The sequence below is a fragment of the Barbus barbus genome, assembly GCF_936440315.1.
Source record: "Barbus barbus genome assembly, chromosome: 45".
In the NCBI taxonomy this organism is placed as follows: Eukaryota; Metazoa; Chordata; class Actinopteri; order Cypriniformes; family Cyprinidae; genus Barbus; species Barbus barbus.
The window spans coordinates 23956803-23981100 of record NC_136723.1 but is presented as its reverse complement, the minus strand read 5'-3'; the positions used below and the strand labels follow the sequence as shown (position 1 = coordinate 23981100).

At 36.6% G+C, this 24298-nt stretch overlaps 1 protein-coding gene across 1 annotated transcript in view; it reads right to left on the bottom strand.

Moving 5' to 3' along the window:
- edil3b (EGF-like repeats and discoidin I-like domains 3b) overlaps window positions 1-24298 on the bottom strand; it is a 30649-nt gene that overhangs the window by 4768 nt on the left and 1583 nt on the right. Inside the window, exons 2-9 of the mRNA XM_079407434.1 lie at window positions 22727-22801; window positions 21177-21206; window positions 20605-20733; window positions 9705-9818; window positions 4587-4768; window positions 3628-3783; window positions 2271-2415; window positions 2002-2186 (exon numbers count right to left, since the gene is read on the bottom strand). Of these exons, the coding sequence (XP_079263560.1) occupies window positions 2002-2186; window positions 2271-2415; window positions 3628-3783; window positions 4587-4768; window positions 9705-9818; window positions 20605-20733; window positions 21177-21206; window positions 22727-22801 (1016 nt within the window). The remainder of the gene's footprint in view (window positions 1-2001; window positions 2187-2270; window positions 2416-3627; window positions 3784-4586; window positions 4769-9704; window positions 9819-20604; window positions 20734-21176; window positions 21207-22726; window positions 22802-24298) is intronic.

Here is a 24298-nt window from a genome sequence, read left to right as displayed (position 1 = left end):
TTGGGAAAAACATTAGTTTGAATAAATATTAAACTTTAAATATATAATTGAATGTTTCTGGAAGTACCTTATTTGATAACATTTATGCACTGAAAAAACAATTGATGTAAAAATAATTTTTACTCAGGAATTGTTAGTAAATGCCACAAATAATTAGACAGAAATGGCAAATAACGCATTGAATTAAATATGAAATTTAGAAGTAGAAAGACTAAAATAGTATTTTCTTGTTAAACTTACTCCAGCAATTTTTGTTTTTATTTACAACTTTGAAAAATCACTTTTTACAGCATAGATAATTCATATTAAACAATAACATTTAGGCATATTATTAAAATCTACAGCTGTTTTATGAATATTTTTATTTAGTTTCCTATATTGTGAATAGGACACAACTGTGCAGTCAGTACGGCCTCTCTCTCTCTCTCGCTGTATTATTCTTTCATGAGGACTCAGGTTCTGCTTTCTGACCTAGGCCGACGTGATCGGCATTCACAGCAGCTCTGCAATCTCAGAGGAGCGTTTGAGCGGCCGGGCTCGGCTCTGCAAGCGTGCAGGTGTAATATAATATATACATTAGCCTGTTCTCTCGGATCCAATTTCCCGATCTCAGTTCAATGGCAGCAGACTCAGCCATTTAATGATCACGGCTCTCGGGTCTGAGAATAAGCTCAGATTTACAGTCCGTTATAATGGCAAACAATGCGCAGCCCACCGGTTTAATTAGATTAGTGATGTTTGGTGGTACAGTAGCTGACCTGTGCGGGTGTATATGTAGAAATGAAAGAGTATCCTGCAGTGTATTGAATGTATGAGGATGAATGTATTTATGTGGCATGGAAAATTGTATACTGAGCAAGGTTGATACCATATGTCACCACCCTGGGTTAAATTCAGCCCACTTGGAGCCCTAAATGATCCCATTGGCTGAAATAACTTTTGTGAAATGGTATAACCTATTTGGTGCCCAATTAGAAATCCCAAAATCACCACGTAAATATTCTCTGGTTGTCTTAACAATAATACTGTCTGTTTATCACTCTGAACACCATCACTATTTGACATTTTTAACTCACTCAGAGGCTGAACCTGAACAGGAAAGTTTCTACAGCTGTACTAAGTTATGAATATTTAATGAGGCAAGCATTGTTTAATTCACGATAAAATAACTCGGCATAGTATTCAAGCACCTTTGGAATCACATTTCCAGAGCAGAGCTTCAAAAATCAGGATTAATAGTGTTCTTAACTCTGGGTTAAAAATGATGATAACCCAGAATTAAACACAGCGAGAAAGCCTGATCTATTTAGTCTTTTGGAGCACAATCAATCAATTATTAGTTTTTAAATAGTTGAAAAATACCTGAAACCGCTCTGAGCTGGTTTGCTGGTCTTCCAGCCTGGTCTAGCTAATGTGCTTTAGAGGAGATTTAGGCACTAGTTGGTTGGGCTGATATATAACAATAATAATTTATGTGTGTGTATATATATATATATATATATTGCTGTTCAAAAGTTTGGGTTTGGTGTAACTTTTGCTCACCAAGGCTGCATTTATTTTATGAAAATTACAGTAAAAATATTATCATAAGTTAAAATAACTGTTTTCTATTTGAATATATTTAAAAATGTAATTTATTCCTGTGATGCAAAGGGGATTTTTTTTTTGGCATTATTACTCAAGTCTTCAGTGTCACATGATCCTTCAGAAATCATTCTGATATGCTGATTTGATGCTTAAGAAACATTTCTTATCAATGTTGAAAACATTTATGCTGCTTAATATTTTGGTGGAAACCGTGATGCATGTTTTGATGAATAGGAAGTTCAAAAGAACAGCATTTATTTGAAATAGAAATCTTTATACCATTATAAATGTCTGATAGCATAAACACTGCGACTTCTGAACAATTTAATGTCCTTCCTGAATATAAGTATTAATCGCTTTAAAAAAAAAACTCACCCACCAACCTTTGAACCACACTTTTCATATCTGTCTCACCTGCAGCCACTGGGATTGGTCATTAAGGGCTGATGTCCATGCATTGACCTTGCCCTGTTTGTCCAGTCTGGCCTTGGATGGTTCCCAGGAGAACATGTCCATGTTCAGGGTCTGAAACACACTGGAGGAGGTGACCTGATAGTCCTGGATATGTCCGGTCTTCATCCCCATGGGCTCTGAGCATCCTGAAAAATACAATCGCAAGAGTAAACATAATTGTAACTCAGGACTGTGTTGGAGACGAATACAGTACGCTTCAAAACACAGACCTGTGAGCTCACAGCCCAGGAGCTCCATTCGCAGTGTGCAGTGCTTCCTACAGACTTGTGGGTAAATGCGGATGTACTGCGCTTCGATTGGTGGACTGAAGGAGTTGGCCGAGGGGGCATTATTATCAGTATTTCCAGTGAATATCTGCAGTAAAGTAACATAAAACTTGCTATTACGAAAATTGCAAAAATGCTTAAAAATATATACCTGTACACTACCTTTCATCCACTAAGTGTATTTTTAATTTTTTTATTAATACTTTTATTCAACAAGGATGCATTAAATTGATCAAATTATTATTATTATTATTATTTAGTCATTTAGCAGACGTTTTTATCCAAAGCGACTTACAAATGAGGACAGCAGAAGCAATCAATTGTAGTATTAAAACACCTAAAAACAGATCCAAACCTAAAAGCTAAAACTTTATAAATACTACCTATACACATTTTAAAAATAAAGAAATTAAATAAAAATTACAAATGCATACAACAAAATTTCTAAACTTAACATGTAAATGAAAAACATTATAACAATATAAAAAATAAAGCTAAAACAATTCAAAATACTAAAGAACAAAAGGTATAAGAGTATAATATCAAATGTGACATTTAAGACATTAGTAGTGTTACAAAAGATTTCCATTTCATATAAATGCTCTCTTTGTAACTTTCTATTCATTATATGATGGTTTACACATAAATATTAGGCGGCATGACTGTTTTTTGAACATTGATAATAAGAAATGTTTCTTGAGCAGCAAATCAGCATATTAGAAAGATTTCTGAAGTATCATGTGACACTAAAGACTTGAGTAATAATACTAAAAATTCAGCATTTCATCAAAGGAATAAATTGTGGTTTAAAATGTATTCAAATAGAAAACAGTTATTTTAAATTGTAATAATAATTCAAAATAATACTGTTTTTCCTGTATTTTTTCCTGTATGCCTTGGTGAGCATAAGAGACTTCTTTCTTTAAAAACATAAAAAACTGTAACGACCCACAAAAGTTTGAACACGCATCTTAATTATTTAATATTATATTATCATTTTAATGATATAATTTAAACTCAAATCATTATGTACATTTATTTATCATTATTGTAAAACATGAACTAGCTGTCAAAGACTTCAAGAAGTTATAATAAATGCTATGTAAAAGTAATAAAGTAGTTCTCATCCACATTAAAGGAAGATTTCTCACAGATATCTAAAACAAGAAGAGTCTGACTGATTAAAAAAAAACTGAAAAAAAGGGCAGGAGTACTTCTTAAGCGGACAGTTTCTTAATTTAAAAAAATCCCCCTCAGGCTCTCTCATCTCATCTGGAACGAACAGCGTGCCCCGTCTTACCATGTCCTCGTCTGTGTCCTTGACTTTAAACATGCTCCAGGCCTTCCCATTGTCGCTGTACGCCACTTTATATGATTTCACGTACTCTGGGCTTCCGATTCGCTTGGCACCCTGTGTTATCAGCCCGGTCACCCTCATCCTCCGCTGCAGATTTATCTGTGAGGGGACAGCACAAAATCGATGGCCTTAGCTCACAAGATGAACGAGTGAAGCCTTGTGGGCTGTGGAGTCATAATTTGTCCCTATCAGAAATTGCTGTGGTAGAGACAATGACGGCCATGCATCTGGAGAGGGGTTTTGTGGAGGTCATGTGTATGTGTATATTATTAGGGGATCTTTGCTATCTAATCATTTGGAAATCCATGATCCAAACACCACCTGATGTCCAATGCAAACACAAAAGCAGCTCTAAAGCAGCAGTAAGAACATCTGAGGACTAGGCAAACAGGTAGCACAGTTTTCCAGCGACAAATTGAGGTCTTATTTAAAAGCATATGGACATCAAAGCCATCTTTAATCTCAAAGGCACAAAACTAGAGTCAGGCGCACACAGAACAAGGCCAGGACGCTGGTGTTATGTGGGCATAACTGATGGCAGTGTGCGGTTACCACTTAAGTCATTACAGCGGCTGTGAACATTTTTTGTACACCCACACTCTTCTTTCTGTGTGTCTCCTAATGAAATCTCACACGGACATGCCTTTAGAACTCCTAAAATCTCTAATGAGATTTGCCTCCTGGTATAAACTAATTACTGTGGGGTGTTTATGCTTTTCCTTGAAAGTTGTAGCTGTGTTGGATGGCTGGCACACAGCTCTGAAGTGATGCTAGTTATTTGTTAGTTGTTAGCAAGCATTGCTATTACTGTTGCTTGTATTCTACTCATGAACTGATGTTCAATTATAAAAAATACAAACGTTTATTTTTCCATTAATGCAGTCAGAATCTGGCAGGATTACCTGAATCCATGGGTATCGATCACCTTCGGCTGCGCTCCAGGCATTGACGAGACCCTTCTTGTTGAGTCGGGCGAAGTACGGAAACCACTTCTGCAGGCCGAACAGAGCTCGATGTGTGGAGGAAGCTGTTACCTGCTGGTTCGAAACGATCCCCCCTTCCATCCCTAAAGGCCCAGAACATTCTGAGAGGACAGACAGAGAAAAAGATGTAAGAAAAATCACATGTAACATCTCAAATATTCTCATTTTAAAATACACATTTGTTTAATTCTCATAGACAATTAAATGGAGAGATTTTGCTCAAGTAACCTTCTTATATGCTTGTCCTCAGAAAAAGCCCTGTATTCTCTAAAGAGAGTTTCTGGAAATATCTAAACAATGTCTCATATTCCAAAGTATACTGTCAAATGTTGAATAGTTCTATATAAACAAACGTTTCATATTAAAACTAAATGTTCACCTTCATTTTATAACTCCATAATTTTACAACAGTTGTCTCATTTGTAGGACCGTTTACATTTTTAAAACAAATATCGGTAACTATTCTGATGGAGTTTCCTGCAATATTTATTCAACAGCGCTCCAGAAGGCTAGTGTAGGCTCAATGCATATGACTAATTTCATTGTGTTGTGCTAATTTCGTTGTGTTGCGATTTGTTTCCATTGTGTTGTGCTAATTTCGTTGTGTTGTGGCGATTATGCTGTGTTGCGACCGGGTGTTTCTCACTCGTACTGGAAACTGAAGCTACGGCTCTTTGATCGCCCCCTGGTGGCTGGCTGCAGTACAGGTCATAAACCCCGCCCTCTCCATGTAAACGAATGGGACTTGAGTCATAACAAAAAAATTTATTACACTTCCAATACAATTTTCCAAAATATGATTTTGGTCATTTAAGGTAGTTGTTATCACGCTGATATATGTTCAATTGTTTGTTTTTGTGGTAAGTTTGATTTTAGCTAGTAATTTAATGCTATAAAAATGGGGCGTGTCGTTATGGTTGATTGGGTCTGTGGGAGTTTGGGCGGGAGTTTGGTTCTGCGGTTCTGCGGCTCTGCCTCACGACTCTACTGCGCAGACTCTGGCTCCAAATGAAGCTCTACTGCGCAGACTCTGGCTCCAAACGAAGCTCTACTGCGCAGACTCTGGCTCCAAATGAAGCTCTACTGCGCAGACTCTGGCTCCAAATGAAGCTCTACTGCGCAGACTCTGGCTCCAAATGAAGCTCTACTGCGCAGACTCTGGCTCCAAACGAAGCTCTACTGCGCAGACTCTGGCTCCACACGAATCTCTACTGCGCAGACTCTGGCTCCACACGAATCTCTACTGCGCAGACTCTGGCTCCAAATGAAGCTCTACTGCGCAGACTCTGGCTCCAAATGAAGCTCTACTGCGCAGACTCTGGCTCCAAACGAAGCTCTACTGCGCAGACTCTGGCTCCACACGAATCTCTACTGCGCAGACTCTGGCTCCACACGAATCTCTACTGCGCAGACTCTGGCTCCAAATGAAGCTCTACTGCGCAGACTCTGGCTCCAAACGAAGCTCTACTGCGCAGACTCTGGCTCCACACGAATCTCTACTGCGCAGACTCTGGCTCCAAATGAAGCTCTACTGCGCAGACTCTGGCTCCAAATGAAGCTCTACTGCGCAGACTCTGGCTCCAAATGAAGCTCTACTGCGCAGACTCTGGCTCCAAACGAAGCTCTACTGCGCAGACTCTGGCTCCAAATGAAGCTCTACTGCGCAGACTCTGGCTCCAAATGAAGCTCTACTGCGCAGACTCTGGCTCCAAAGAAGCTCTACTGCGCAGACTCTGGCTCCAAACGAAGCTCTACTGCGCAGACTCTGGCTCCAAATGAAGCTCTACTGCGCAGACTCTGGCTCCAAACGAAGCTCTACTGCGCAGACTCTGGCTCCAAACGAAGCTCTACTGCGCAGACTCTGGCTCCAAATGAAGCTCTACTGCGCAGACTCTGGCTCCAAACGAAGCTCTACTGCGCAGACTCTGGCTCCAAACGAAGCTCTACTGCGCAGACTCTGGCTCCAAATGAAGCTCTACTGCGCAGACTCTGGCTCCAAATGAAGCTCTACTGCGCAGACTCTGGCTCCAAAGGAAGCTCTACTGCGCAGACTCTGGCTCCAAATGAAGCTCTACTGCGCAGACTCTGGCTCCAAATGAAGCTCTACTGCGCAGACTCTGGCTCCAAATGAAGCTCTACTGCGCAGACTCTGGCTCCAAACGAAGCTCTACTGCGCAGACTCTGGCTCCAAACGAAGCTCTACTCCGCAGACTCTGGCTCCAAACGAAGCTCTACTGCGCAGACTCTGGCTCCAAATGAAGCTCTACTGCGCAGACTCTGGCTCCAAATGACGTCATTTACTCACAATGGCAGCGGCCATACTGAGATGTATTCGCTTCACTTTTCTATAATGGAAGGAAGTGGAGACGTGTCGTCCATCTTTTTTTTACAGTCTATGGTTGCGACCCATTTGTTTACATGGAGAGGGCGGAGTTTATGACCTGTACTGCAACCAGCCACCAGGGGGCGATCAAAGAGCCCGCAGCTTGACTTTTCAGGATGAGTGAGACACACCCGTGCAGATTTCGTTGTGTTGAGGCTTGTTTCCATTGTGTTGTGCACAATTGCAGTGCACTTTTTTTGCAGTGCACCGTGTAGTTCGAGTTCTGAACGAATGATTATTATGAATCGGTTCTTACTGAATCAAAACCCTACAGCGCCACCCGTGCAATTCGATTTCTAAAGGAATGAGTCTTATGCGTCGGTTCTTTTTAGTAAATCAAAAAGCTCTACCAATTTAGTATGATTCTAGCACAAATGACTCTCATGAGCTGGTTCGTTTTAGTGAATCAGTCATGTACAGCTTACAAATTAAAGCTTATTAATTTAATTAAGTCTATATAGTTTTTATTAAATTATTTTGTTATTTTAGCAAATCGACTGAAACTATTCAAAAATTTGAAATGTTTTCTTGGCAACAAGTAGAAATAAAATAAGCTTAAGTTTTTAGTATATTTTATTCTTTATTTCAAGTAACAAAAATGCTTTTTTATGATTTTAGTTTTAGGTAATTACAGTATAAAAACCCCATTGGATTGCATATACCACCTCTAAAAGATTAAAAAGATATTTAAAAGAATGAAAAATTTTAAAAAGTAAACAGAAAAATTATGCAGTAATTGATTTAAATCAAATTATCATCAAAATCATATAATTTACAAAAGTCTTCTGAACTATAAAAGACAATTTTTTTTTATTATTTCTTACATAATTATATAATATAGTCATTCTTATATAATATAGTTCATAAGGTTAATTATTAAACAAATTTAACAAATATAGTTAATTAAGCAATTCAAAGGAATACCACAAACGCAGTGTTCTTTGGTCTGGAGTGATAATATAATAACATTATTCTTGCTCTCGCTGGTTCTCGCCACAGACTCCGTATCGACCCCTGAAATGCCATCTTTCTCTGTTTTGTCCTCAAAAACATCCGGCAGGTCTGAAGTTTTGGATGCAATGTCCTTGGATTCGTCGATGGATATCGTGTCCTTGCTCTCACACACAGAGATGCTGTCTTCACTCTCGAAGCCTAAGATGTCCTCTCTAGAGTCATTGCTGTCGTCAGTTCGTCCACCTGCGGAGATGGCGCCCGCTCTCTGGTGCTCCGGGGAGAACATTAACGGAGTACTTGAACCATCTCTGCAGAACGATCGCACAGACTGGGGAGATTCAAAGAGGAGCCGCAGGCTGCTCAGACTTGCCCGTAGGGAGCTTCTGCTGCTGTGTTTGGACAGCATGATTGCAAATCAAACCTTCTCGAGGGGTGTAACTTTATATATGCTCCTCAGAGGCGTGTAAGTAACAAAGCATGACAGTAATCTTCAACTAATTCAATTAAATGTTCATAGATGTGTTAAGCTACAGCTGGGACCTTCTTGTTTTGAGTCAGCACAAAACATACCAGCAAACAAGTCATAGTTTCACAAGTATTGGCAGTTAAGCCTTTGCGGGGCCACTAAAGGGCTTCTTCCTCCTCTTCTCATAATGACATTTTAAAAATGTATAATTTAGTTTCTCTATTTAACAACATTAACTTACTACAATAGTGAAAGACATTCCCTCAGGGATTTGTATTTATTAAGCACCGATAAACACAATAGCAGTTGACCATAGTGCTGTACAAATAAAATAAAACCAGTAAAAAGAATAACATCAGTAAACTCAAAAGATAATTTAACAAAGTTTAAAAAGCCATGGTATGAAAATAAGATTTCAATTTAGCTTTAAACTCATAGACAGAATTTGAAGCTTTCACAGATAAAGGAAGGTTATTCCATAGCCTCGGTCCAACTATTGCAAACAGTAAAAGGTAGCCATAGTATGTTTTCTAGCTGGATGTTGTGCTTATGATCAATAATCACGTCTTTGCATTCGACCAAAAGGATTTGCAGAACACGAGTCCCACTCGCTGTGAAGCGGGAGCGATGGGCGGCAGAGGTTTCCGCTTGGTCTTAAAGCCTTCCTTGAGCAGCTACATTCGCAATTCAAACAATGATTTTTAAAAAGAAAAATGTATTTGTTATTTTATGGTCTAGGTTGTCATTCGGTGTATGCCTGCAAATACGGGACAAACTTATGCCTTAAATATGAGATGATTCCGTATTATACGGAACGGATGGCAACCCTGTATAAAATGCAAAAGAGAATTGACTCGGGGGGCCCCCTAATGTTCGGGGCCCTGGGCTGCAGCCCATGTTACCCATTAGGATAACGCGGCCCTGAGTATTGGTATCCCTCGGTTTCTGGCACACTTTCTGGAGACCGAACGTCCAGGAAATATTGCATGGACAAAAATAAGCAAAACAGAATCAGTCCCTGCCTGAATTTATGGAAATTCAGAAGCGATGTGGTTCCCTACTCAGTCAATGTCATATTGGCCTCATTCACATTCTCCCAAAAGAGCTGTTGAAGGCAGATGGCTCCCATTCCCAAGCCAACACACGCTGAATCCAGTTTTAGTTTGAGTTTGCTCCTCAAGAGATAAACACATGGGTTTAATTAAATGAGGTGATGAAGTCGATTCACACTTACTGTACTGACAGTTCTGCCCCATGTATTCGCCGGGACACTGGCAGGTGTAGTTTGCTCGCAGATCTGTGCAGCTGCCTCCATTTTTGCATGGATTTTTCTCACACTCGTTAACATCTGAAAAGACAAGCAGACATTCACAGACACATCGGGAAATTATTAAAAGCGACAACCTGGAAAAAGCTACAAAAGGTCAAATATTGTTTCTCATTATGGTTGATACAGTGATGAAAAACCTCTCTACCATCATACCAGTTTACAGGGGCGTCATACACTCATTATTTTTGAGGGGGTACGAGTGGGGGGGGGCACTTATGTTTGATTTATTTTTTCCATTTTATTTGAAACATTCCCAAACGCATTAACTATATCACAAAATATCTCGATTCTCACATTTATAGATTGTTAGTTGTTCTATGGTGGGCGATGGTCAAAGTAGCCTAATAATGTAGTCTATTAACTATGCATACAAACCTGTCTGTTCATATAAAAATATATAAAAACATAAAAATATGTAATGGCATGACACCCATATTTGTTACAAGTAACAAATATGGGTGTCATGCCATAACATATAAGACTGCCTTTATATTTAATGTGAATTTAACATTGAAAGTTCGTGTGAATAAAAACATTGCAAGTTAGGCAACTTGTCATTACACTTTCATTGTACAGAAAGAAAGAAAAGAACATTTACATTATCAAAGCAGTCACTCTTGAGAATTAGGACAATACAGGGTGCAAAATTGAAAAAATAAAACCTTGTACTCAGACAAATGAAACTACATTTATGTATCTTATATGTACTGAGCTGTGCTTTGATATAACCTCCCAATTTTTCTCTTTTTTTTTAACAAAATGTGTTTTTTACCTTGGACTGTGTAATATAATTTCAACTTTATCAAGATGTTTTTAACATTTCAAAACACATTCTCATGTTAGCAGAGAGATTACACTTTCACAAGTGACCAACAATTCCTCAACAAATATAAAATATCATAATGCAATATTATCAAAATATTCCTCTGACGGAGTTGACGAAAACCTGAATTTGTAGTCTTTTTAACTATCAAATACATTGAATCAATAAATTACTGTATTAAAACAAACACAACAAACGGTGAGCATGTTTTTGTTTATAAAGCTTTTATTCAAGAGTCACATTTAAGTATTTTTATATATTATTGGAACACAAAATCTGATTGATAAATTTGGCATTTCTTTCACAAAGTTCATGTAGTAGCCATTTTATTTTTTTCTGTTGATACTAGACGCTAATGGAACCTGCTTCAGGAGAATAAAATGATCTAAATATTTCAAATAATGTCCTCAGAAATTGGAAGATGGTGTTGGCACATCATGGTTGTGACAGGAAATATTAACATTAGGATTTAAAATATTCTAAAACTATAAAACTGACCAGAGCCTGTCTGACAGTGATGTAGTCTGCAGAGGAGGACTGTGGCAAGGGGGTCCTTTAGAGTGACAGCTGCCCCTAATATTCCCTGATTTTATTACATTTTAATGAATGTCTGACGGTGTTGACAAAAAGTGGGGTCACAACTACGAAACCTTATAAAACATGCATGTGTCACTGAAAAACAACCTTGCTTTGATATGAGATATTATTAATTGCTGCTTTTGATAAAACAATCATTAAAACATTTTTTTTTCCATTTTATAGCATATGAATGATTGAACCCTTCTCTGTGGACACACTGTTTTAGATGCAGTGAGAAGACAATATAAGTGTCATAGATTTCACATAATAATGATCAAATTAAATTGAAGGGGATAATTGTGTTAAATACATTCGATTATCAATCCCCATAACATTTACAATTGAAAATATTTTAATTTTTTAAACCTGATAGCAGTTACAATTGCTGGACATGTTTTGTCCCATGTTTCAAGAATGACTGAAAGAACATTTTCACTGACAGTCTAGAGTTCAAGCACTTTCAAAACCATTTTAATCTCCATTAAAATCACTGAAGCTGTTTACACTGTGAAATGAATAGCTTACTTATACAGACTCACACACACATCTGCTCTTTGTTGTTTCTGACGGGAGAATTCGCCAGAAAGAGGTATTCAGTCAGCCAGCAAGTGAAGAAAACATTCATAAGCTCAACAGCATCGTGTGTGATTGGTTATAATGCGCAGTGCTGTACAAACGCGTCTGTCTCTGGATCAGTGAACGCAGATTATGATATGAAGCGCTGAACGATTTAATCAGGCTGGTGTGATTGTATCAAATATAGAAAATATTATTCGCCTATTTTTTGTCTTTTGTCCACTTGGCTCAAAAATCACTTTGAATGGGCATGAAGCCTCTGCCGGTTTACATGGAAGGTGCTTATTTATATATTGAATACCGACAGGGAATATATTATTGCTTAAGTGTTGCTCACATTAGACTTTGATTATTCTTTGTTTTAAGTATCAATAATTCTGTCTCGGATGTTTCTTGCTAAATTGCTTCAGATATTGACACAAATGTTGAAAGAACAGAAAGAGTGTAAAGATATAAAATGAATGTACATAACAGCTCAGCCTATTTGTTCATGGAAGAGTTCATACTGAGATCTTGGACTTATAGAGATCTTAAGAAGAGATCTTACTTGGATAAGATCTCTTCTGAAAAATCTCTTCTTTAGGAATCGTGAGATTACAACAGTGTAAAAAATAATTTGACGTACATTGTAGAGTAAAATACAATTTCGGTCTTTCAAATTCAAAATTTCATGTTTCAACTTTCTTTGTAATCATATGTGAAATATAGCAATTACTAAGTGAAAAATTTACATCCTAAACCCTATTTTTTTTCAGATATTAAATAATGCTGCTCACTGAAGACTTCAATATTGAAGTATCAACTTCATCTCAGACGTTTCCTTTAGATGGTGATACAAAGCGGTTCTGACAATTTCTTCTTGGAAAAATATGAGAAATCTTTGAGCTCAAATTGAGACTTTTGACTGCAGAATTATCTTGACAAATCTGAGCACAGTTTGAGGCGTTGTTGAGCTCTCTTATGAAAGATCACTTCTTTAGGAATCAATAAAAATGAGTTTTCTAAGTTGTAAATTAAGCATTACTTGAGTACGTTTTACAAGAAAATACTACTTCAGCCTTTCTACAGTACGATTTCACATTTAATTCAGTGTGTTGCTTGCCTTTTCTTTGTAATCTGTGAAAAGTATAAATCTTGAACCCAAATTCTCCAGGTGAAACAACTGAGATATTAAAGAGACCTCATTTGCATGTTAACATATTAAACGTAAAGAACACCCTTGATTTTCTTTATTGTCCACTAGTGGGTTGATGTTTAGTCATTTTTCATTTCCAACTCAAATCTCTTGGAAAAAGTGTAATTATTTTTCATTTTGGTGAATTGGTATGATTTGAGCCATATGGAAACAGATTTTAAAAAGAAATTAAGCATAAACCGAACGCTCAGTGGAACGCAAGCAGATCAAACGTAAACATGAGATCATACAAATTCATATGATTTCACCACCAATATGCCAAAGCGTAATTGTGATGAGAGTATGTTATAAGCAGGCGTTGTGGTAGCAGAGCTCACAGAGCTCAGAGTTCTACCTCTCGCTTTGATTTTTAAGGAGAATGAAAGGAACTCAAGAGACTTGTTACAGACAGCAAGCCGTGGGGTCACCCGAGCAGAAATTCAGGGATCTGCAAGGTGGAGCACAGGCTCAATTCTATCAGGTATCTGGCAGAGATAAACCAACACCTTTGGGTTTACCACAACAGAAGAGTACTGGAGGGCAACAACCAAATCCACAGCTTAAACAGGGTCACCTCATGAGCACTGAAAGCATGGATGAACACAACAAATATGGGATTTAAGGATCTGATGAGAGATTGCACTGATCCTCTCATGGGGTGGTGTCAAATAAAAAGAAAAGCTAAAGGAACAAGAGTTTATTGTCTGACAGAAATTATATGCAAAAGAGCTGGATTTGCAATTTCAAAACCAGACTTAAATTTTTCTGAGGTAAATGTGAGTGGGTCTTGCACGTGTAAAAACTGTTGTCACGATGAGGAGAGTCCAGCGCTTTACTGCAAAGGCTTTCTGAGTAGTTTTAACATGTTGCTATGCAGTTGCCAAACTAAATCGGTCTGATATTCTGTTCTCTACACTCAAAAACATTTGATGTAGAAACAGTTTTCACAAACTATTGAGCAAATTGAATTAAACATGAAATTTTAAGTCTAAAAACTGAAATAGTATTTTCTTGTAAATCTTACTCCAATAATCTTTGGATTTTTTTTTTTTTTTTTTACAATTTAGCAAGCCTCAGGTCCCCTTTCAGAGTAAATCTACAGGATTTTCACGTTTTTTTAAACATGAGGAATAGTGGTAATGGTGACACAATCACACCACAAATGTATTTCAGTTTAGTCCTGGAACATTACAGGTGCCACATTCTAGACTTTTCTTGCATTTCAGGGACCTTTCTTTCACTAAAAAGTATTTTACCCCAACCCCTGCTCTATTTTAATCAGAAGAAATTTGAATCCAGTAAATTTGAGGTCAGCAAGTGTAAATCTAGATGAATTATTCAAGTTTTTAATACTGCACCTTTAAGGCCTTAAAGGGATAGTTCACCCCCAAATTTTTTTTTTTTTTTTTTTTTTGGAGGGTCAAGTAGTTCCAAACCTGTATGAATGTCTTTGTTCTGCTGAACACAAAGGAAGATATTCTGAAGAATGTGGGAAACAGAGCAGTTCTGGGGCACAATTGACTTCCATAGTATTTTTTATTTTCCTACTATGGAAGTCAATGGTGCCCCAAAACAGCCTGGTTACAAACTTTCTTCAAAATATCTTCCTTTATGTTTGGCAGAACAAAGAAATTCATACAGATTCGGAATTACTTGAGGGTGAGTAAATGATGACACAATTTTCATTTTTTGGGTGAACTATCCCTTTAAGTATGTTATTAATGTCCTCTGTTATGAAAAGCATTGATGTGAGTGGTCATAAGTTAATTTGCTCATACTGTACTGGATTGTACATTACCAGAAACAAATTGCATTTTAAAAATTAATCAAATAGAAAGCAGTTATTTTTGCTTGTAATAATATTTTTAAAAATTTACTTTATTTTTGATAAAAAATAAATGCAGCCTTGGTGAGTAGAAGAGACTTTTTCAAAAACAGAGAAATACCATTATTGAACGCATGCTGATTTCAGCATTTTGTTTGTTAAAGAAACGCAAATTCAATGTGCCGAGACAACTAGGTTAATGAAGTCAGTGGTGCTTCACACAGTCAGAACCAGCGGCGGATCCTGGCATAGTTGATATAGATGAGGATGGCAGCGCTCCCTGTGGTGGCACGTACTTCACTTCTTTATGGCTCTTCCACAACACTTTCACCAGATTGCACCAGCTCTCCTGTGAACCTCTTATTGAAAATGAATTGTGATCTAGCGGGTAACTTTTTCAGAGCAGCTCCCTGTGCTATAATTTTCATTCCCTCTTCTGCTGCTGCTCTGTCTGTCTGTCTGTCTGTCTGCTCGTGGTAAAAGTCACCAACATACATGTGCAGTTTTTCTTGGTCTATAAAAAAAAATAAATGAATAAGTAAAAGGAAAATATATATTTTTTTATTTTAACTGGAGGCATTTTTGTTCACTTCGAATTTTGTTTTAATTTAGTTATTTTTTTTATTTAATAATTTTAATAATTGTAATTACAAATGTGTATTAATTGTTTCCTTCTCTAACAAATCACTTCTGCTTCTTTCTGTCTGTCTTTTCATGGTAAAAGCCACTGACATACATAATACATTTTTATTATTAAATTTAATAATTCTCTGTCTGATTCTTTATTTTTTAATTTAAATGATTTAAATTGATTACACATGTAATTTCCTTTTTCCCCTTTCTAACAAATTACTTCAACTTGTAATTACTTCAACTGCTATCTGTCTATTCACGGTAAATACATACAACTGACATACAGTTGAATTTTTTCTTGGTGCATAAAAAATAAAAATAAAAATAAAATAATAATTATATATATACACATACACACACACACACACACACACACAAACAGTAGTCAACATTTGAAGTGGATCAAAAAAAGTTAATCAAAATTGTCCTAATACAAAATCACATTTTAGTTATAGGATTTGATTAAAGGTTTTGATTCACTTCAAATGGTGACTAGTGTATACAGTGCCTTGTGAAAGTATTCACGCCCCTTCATTTATTTCACGTTTTCTTATATTGCAGTCTTATGTTAAACTGCTTTAAATGACTTTTTTTCCACATCAATCTACACTCCATACACCATACTGGCAAAGCAAAAACAGAACTATCACAACTTTGTAAATGTATTAAAAATAAAAAACTGAAATAAGTACATTGCATAAGTATTCAAACCCTTAACTCAGTACTTACCTGAAGCACCTTTACAGCCTCAAGTATTTTTAGGTATGATGCGACAAGCTTTGCACATCATCATTTGGCAATTATCTACCATTCTTCTCCTCACCTCTTCACTTCTCAAGGTCTGTCAGGTTGGATGGGGGCAGATGCACATTTTCAGGTTTCTCCAGAAATATTGATTGGGTTCAATCCCAGGCTGTGGCTGGGCCACTCAAGAACATTCACAGAGTTGTCTATAAGCCACTCTTGCTGTGTGCTTAGGGTCATTGTCCTGTTGGAAGGTGAACCTTCTGCCCAGTCTGAGGTCCTGAGCACTCTGGAACAGGTTTTCATTAAGACTATCTCAATATTTTGGTGCATTGAGCTTTTCTTCTACTCTGACGAGTCCCTCAGTCCCTGCCACTGAAAAACAGCCCAACAGCATGAGGCTGCTACCAGCACACTTTACTTTTGGGATGGTACTCTGCAGGAGATGAGCAGAGTTGGATTCCTTCAAACATGATGCTTAGAGTTGAGGTTCATCAGACCAGATAATCTTGTTTTTCAGAGTCTGAGGGTCCTTTAGGTGCTTTTTGCAAATTCCAAATGGGTTTTTGTGTGTCTTCACTGAGGAGAGGATTGAGTTTGGCCACACCAACGTAAAGCACAGATCGGTGGAGTGTTGCAGTGATGTTTGTCCTTCTGTAAGTTTCTCCGATCTGCATATATGATCATGGAGCTCAACTAGAGTGACCATCAGCTTGGTCACCAGTCTAGACAAGGTCCTTCTCTATCAGTTGCTCAGTTTGGCCAGGAGGCCAGCTCTAGGAAGGGTTCTAGTTGTTCCAAACGTCTTTCATTATGGATAATGAAGGCTGCATGTTTCTGTGAACCTTCAATGAAGCAGAATTGTTTTCTGAACTCTTCCCCAGATGTGTGGCTTGAAGCAAACCTGTTTCTGAGCTCTACGGACAGTTCTTTTGACCTCAGGGCTTGGTTTTTGCTCTGATATGCATTTTCAGCTGTTAGACATACCCATTCAATTGAATTTGCCACAGGTTAACTTCACTTGAAGTGTAGTAACATCTACAAGCAATATGAATGCTCCTGAGTGAAATTTCAACTGTCCCAGAACAGAATACTTATGCAATGGAATCATTTAAGTTTTTTATTTTTAATACATTTGCAAAGTTTTTGCTTTGCCATTATGGTGTATGGACTGTAGAATGATGTGGGAAAAAAGTAATTTAAAGCAATTTAACATTAGGCTGCAACAAAAAAAACTTACTTTTATATATATATATTTCCTTTAGGAAATGGAGTCATGTGAGTAATACACAAATGTGGAGTCATACACATTTAGATTAAAATATCTGGATTAAGTTGTCTAGGATTACTCCGCGTTCTCGTGTTCCCTGTATCGATGTATCGATACTCGAAACCACGATCAGCAATGCAGTGATTGGCTGGCGGCAAGACAGCAACATAATAACATCATATCATTAAAAAAGACTCCATCTCATGGACTCCATCCAATTATTAAATGGATGCCACCTTATTGGGACAATAAAGCCCTCCCTAACCCTACCCGATACTTTTATTTTCAACTTTTTGATTATTTCCTTCATTTTTATTTAAAATAAATACCTTTCTGATGCGATATGAGATTTGATTTGAAAAGGGAGAAAAAAAGTTCGGCAAAAGGCGGGCTTGAACTCGGGTCGATCGTGTCAAAAGGTATGTGCCTTACCATCTCCACCAGTGAAACCGATGCTGAATTAGTGTCATTTTTTAGTGTTGACTAACTCAATCACACGTTAGTGTAAATAGTCTTTGCCAACAAGACGGGCTATTTGCACTGAGACACTCTGTTTATTTTATTATGTATATTACTGAATCTGATTAAACTGAATTGAAATTGAATTTAATAAGTTATATGATTATATCTTTTTTCATAGATTTTTATTTTATTAAAAACTTTTATTTCATTTTATTTCAAAGCTTTTTTCATTTTCTTGGTGGAGCTCTAGTCATTTGACATCACATATTATTTTCATTTATAGTTTACATTTAATATAATATCAGTTTAGTTTAATTTAATATACTACCAACTTATTTTAGCTTTATTTAATTCTCTGTGGGGTCTTTTCTAATAAATCTTTCTGAAACTCTTCACGCTTGTAGGTAGTTTTTTTTAGTTTTTTTATAAATGTCACACTCAGCTAAACATTCTACATGAGGTCAATATGCTGCGAAGTCTAATTATTATGACAAAAACTGAGCAGGTCATGGGGCCAGGAGCAGATAATGAGACTGGATGTCATTCTCCAAAAATCCGACCAAAAAAATAGTCTTATATTTCGAAGGCCGCTGCTCAGTCTGTTTTCCAGCCCCCTGCTATAACCGAGCCTCAGTGTCTTATCTTAGCTGTACTCCGGCATTAATTATAGACTACGCTTGGAAGTCATTTCAGGAGACAGTGCAAATTAAGGTCACAGATGCACATGTGTGATGTGTATTAAGCAGTGCAGAACAGAGCTGAATATTCTTTCTCCCAATCCATGAATAATGCAGGCGGTGTGAGGTAACCACAGAAACATGAGAGTCAGGACAAAAACAAAACAAATAAAAATAAGCTCTGACAGCAAACAGATAAAAAATAGCTCTTTGTTAATTACGTTCCTGTCACTTTGCTAAGTGTTCTGGCACAATATGCTGTAGGAGTTTTTTTGAGACGAACTGAGGCAGAAAAACATTGATTTTCATATTAATGTGCATTGTGCTTCTACACTAGTGACGCTAAAGCCATAAAATACACTACAGGAAGTGAGCTATCTTGGCATATGTTCTCCCATTACTGTGGCAGAAGTCACTGCTCGTGTGGACGATAGTTTCATTCAATCTGTATAATTAAACTAGATGTGTTATTATTCTGGTGTAGATATAAGCATGCTGACTGTTGAGTTGTGGCAACAATGAAAATTCAACATACATGCATTTGCATCGTTTTAAGGCGCACTGTATTCACAATACATATATTTCAACCCACTGTTTTATATGTATATGAATAGTTTTTATATGTATATATTTTTATAAATATATATTTTTTATTTTTATAAAAAATTCAGATGTGAAGTGACATTCAGCCAAGTATGGTGACCCATACTCGGAATTCGTGCTCTGCATTTAACCCATCCAACGTGCACACACACACAGCAGTGAACACACACACACCGTGAACACACACCCGGAGCAGTGGGCAGCCATTTATGCTGCAGCGCCCGGGGAGCAGTTGGGGGTTCGGTGCCTTGCTCAAGGGCACCTCAGTCGTGGTATTGAGGGTGGAGAGAGCGCTGGACATTCACTCCTCCCACCTACAATCCCTGCCGGCCCGAGACTCGAACCTGCAACCTTCGGATTACAAGTCCGACTCTCTAACCATTAGGCCACGACTTCCCCCCCATGTATATTTTGTATATTGTATATTTTTATGTATATTTTTAGATATTTTTTAAACATATTTCCTAATTTTACCCTTTTTAAACTTATAAACGGGAACAAAAAAGCTATTATATTTATTATATTATATTATTAGAAATAAAAAAGTATATATACATATACACTGTGTGTGTGTGTGTGTGTGTGTGTGTGTATATATTTTTATATAATTTTTAATGTATTTAATTTTAAAGTGTGAGTGCATATGTGAATAATAAAAAAATAATAATAAACATTAAAAGTAATGTTTTTTTGTGCAATTATAGAATAATATATATTTATAAATTAAAAAGTCTAAAGAAAAATATTTTAAATTTAATAAATTTTTTTTACAATTTATTCCACTTTAAAGTGTGTGTGTGAGTGTGTACCATAGACTGTAAAAAAAGATGGACGACGCGTCTCCGCTTCCTTCCACTATAGAAAAGTGAAGCGAATACATCCCAGTATGGCCGCTGCCATCTTGAGTAAATGAGGTCATTTGGAGCCCGAGTCTGAGCGGTAGAGATTCGTTTGGAGGCAGAGTCTCAGCTGTAGTGTCATGAGATAGAGCCGCGGAATCAAACTCCAGCCCAAACTCCTGCAGACCCAATCAACCATAACGACACGTCCTGTTTTTATAGCATCAAATTACTAGCTAAAATCAAACTTATCACAAAAACGAACAATTGAACATATATCAGCGTGATAACAACTACCTTAAATGACCAAAACCATATTTCGGAATATTGTATTGGAAGTGTAATTTATTTTTTTATTTTGACTGAAGCCCCATTCGTTTACATGCAGAAGGCGGGGTTTATGACCTGTACTGCAGCCAGCCACCAGGGGGCGATCAAAGAGCCCGTAGCTTCACTTTTAAGCATGAGTGAGACACACCCGGTGTGTACACAAAATTTAATGATAGAAAATAAAAAAGTTTTATTTCATATACACACAAGTTTTCTAATGATTGAAATATATTTAAATAAATGTCTCTAAAAATGACAAAGTTTCTTACTGTGTTGGCAGTGGACACCATCAAAGCCAAGCGGACACCTGCACAAATACCCGACAAAAGTGTCACCGCGGTAGGTCTCACTGGGTTCACACACCCCTCCGTTGTGACAGGGGTTTGGGCGGCAGGGCCCTGAATGACAGAAACACACAGTATCTGAAATCCGCAGGGTTCATTTGAAGTGCTATTTAAAATTCTACTAGAGTTTATTGCAGGTTGTTTTGTAAGTGAACTTGATGCTCAGTGCGCTTGATGATGACATGCACTTTCCCCACAAGGTCATTATTATTTCATGTTTTTTCAGTTCAGTCTGAACATCACACTAAATACTGCATTAGCTATAAAAGAAGACTCCAGAAAGTGTGAGTTTCTAATGAACGCTAAGCAGATGTTTAAATATGAATTAACTAGTGAATGGAAATCGAGGCTGACATCATTTATGTTCACGGCTCATAAGCCGAACATGAGCCATCTGTTTAATATGCCATTCATATCTGGAGTCTCAATGAGCAAAGCGCTCTTGAACCTTTTTTTAAAACAGGCCATTAAAACAGGCTACAAATAAACAAACTCACCAATTACAGATTGCTCTTCCCAGCCTGATGCTGTTGAAAAAGCAGAACGCATAATTTGTGAGATTCTGACATATTCTATCTACACTATTAAAAATAAAGATTCCAATTAGATGGAAACCGTAGAATCTTCTAAAGCTCCACTACAAACTTTTTATTATTTCTTTAAAAATATAATTTCCTGCACTAATTTTTACAGGGGATAAAAAAACTTAAAAATGCTAGAATAAAAGCATGATATTCACTCCAAAGATGAAAACTATAATGAAAAATATAAAGTTTTATACAATTCGCTAACAACACAGAGGAACATTATCACTAGAATCACTTTCAGAATGATATTTTTTTCCAGCTGATGAACGATAAAATCACTGACAGCCAATCAGAATCAACCTTTAAAGTACTCAAGCATTTAAAGCACAACAGAGTGTTATCGTGCGTTATGATAATATCTTTATTGCTTTAGTTATCTTTAAATTGAGCATTCTTGGTGTGAACGTGTGAAGTTAACTTATATGTTTTATATGTTGCATTATACTGTATGTAAAATACTCTAAAATATAGATTTTGCAAGTAAAAACTATGAATTACTATATCATTTATGGTGAAAAACTCTAAAAAGACATTCAGTCACATTTCACTCATTACATATGATTATATTTTATAGCCTATAAATAATTTTGTTTTATCTCATTTTTGTTATATAATACACATTAAGTGTTTGTGTTAAATGTTCTATATTTATAAGTCAAAACTCTAATCTGAAGAATTTACACTAAATTTAAATTAGAATGTACTTTTAAAAAATTAAGGTTCTTTATTGCCATCTATAGCTCTATGAAGAATCTCCCTGAAACCTTTCCAGTCCACAAAAAGTTCTTTAGTAGAAAAAATGCTTCCGATTATTACAATATTCTACACACTAAGAAAAAAGGTTTTATGGCTTTTAAGAACTGTTCACAGAAAGGTTCTTTGGGGAAATAACATAGTTATTTCTATTGCATACAAAAACCTACATTTGGAACCTTTATTTTTAAGAGTGTGTGAAATGCTAAACTTAATCTCCAAAAACCCATAACTCAAAATATGATTCTTGATAAAGATTCTTTGCTGAATCTAAGAATCTTTGGAGAAGCTTTACATGTAAGAGTGTGGAGAGTTAAAACATCTAAATCATGTGAACTCACGAATGATATGTTGTCAGATAATGAAGAATACTCATAGTGCAACAGAAGAACCATTTTTGGTTCCCCAATGAACCTTTCTGTGAACAGTTCCTGAAAAACAACTTTTTTCTTAGTGTGAAGAATATTTCAATTTACTAAGGAACCTTTTGTCCAGCGGAAAGGTTCTGTGGATGTTCTTCATGGAACCATGGATGCCAATAAAGAACTTTTATTTTTAAGAGTGTAAGCAAACTCTTAATAAAGCTCAACTCAGAGACACATACTGTACAGTATCACTCCATAAATTTTAAAATGCGTTTTTAAATTGCAAGAAATTAAATCTCATGGGCCTTTAGGGCTCTCAAATCCAAAAGGACAAAAACTCACAAGCAACATTTTCATCAGCTGGTGTACTGGGACAGTCAGCACCGTTCTCGCACGGAACCGGTTCGCATACTTCACCTACAAAACATGAAGAGATATAAACAGGAAATGAGCAGATCTTCTTTTCCAAAGACAAGTCACCTCTACAGCTTGGAAAGAGTGTGTTGCGGAGTGATGCACGAGAGTTTGTGATGCTATATACACAGCCACGCTGTCGTTTTGGCCTGAATTATTCAGCCACAGGAATCTGGAGAGTAACTTTGAGTGTTTACACAGGTGTCCATGTCGGCCAAACTTCGGAATACACTTACTGATGACAGAATGCCAGTGCTTCAGAAGTGCGTAAGGTTAAGTGAGGTGGAAGATTAGAGAAAATCTTTTGTGTTAGGAAAGAAACACGGCTGACGGAGCTGTCTTGTTTCACAGTGATCCGACACAACCTGAGGGCATGAAACTCACAGTGGATTATAGTAGCGCCCTACACACTGCCTTGTGCTTTCCAGTACAATGAATTTCACACTGCCATGATATTTGTTGAGTTACGTGCATTGATACAAAAACACTAGCACTGGAAACTTGTGCCAATTTGATTATGAATAACAGTGAATCGGGACGGAAATGAATGACTCCTCAAAGCTTACAGTTTTAATGTACCATGGTAATTCAGTTCACACTAAAAACTTACTTATTGCTGCTGGGATAAAACTGTGGTACTGTAACTTCAAAAAGAAAAAAGTCATATACCATAGTTGTTGAGTAAAGTACCACGGTTTGAAGTGGACTACCATTCAAAAGGTTGGGGTCAGTAAGATTTTTCTGTTAAGGACTCATTAAATTAATCAAAAGTGACAGTAAAGGCATTTATAATTTCAAATAAATGCTGTTCATTCTATTCATCAAAGTTTTTAAAAATGTATCAAATATATCAGTTCCCACAAAATATTAAGCAGCACAACTCACATTGACAATAATAAGAAATGTTTCTTGAGCAGTATATTAGAATGATTTCTGAAGATCATGTGACACTGAAGACTGGAGTAATGATGCTGAAAATACAGCTTTGATCACATGGAATAAATTACATTTTCAAATATATTAAATAGAAAACAGTAATAATATTTCACAAAATAGCTGTTTTTAATAGTTTTTGATACAAATGCATCCTTGGTAAGCATAAGAGACTTTCAAAAACATTAAAAAAATCATACTGACCCCAAACTTTTGAACGGCAATGTACTACTCAGAAAACAATGTAAATACCATGGTAAATGAAGTACCAAGTACCATGGTATATACAGTTTGAATGAGATCCCATAATGCATTACATATTTTACTGTAAAAACTGTAATAAGATATTTTGGTTGGAAGAACTATGATTTATAAGTACAGTTTTTGTAAGCATTATAATCATTGTAATAAATTATTGGCATGCAAAAACAACAGGCTAAAAACAGCTCTGTAATATTACTAGAACAACACTAACCCATGCAGGTGATTTCTAATGAAAACTCCAGTCCAAACTGAGTCATTCTATGTAAAGGTCAGCCAGAGATGCACAGTATGACATTTAACACA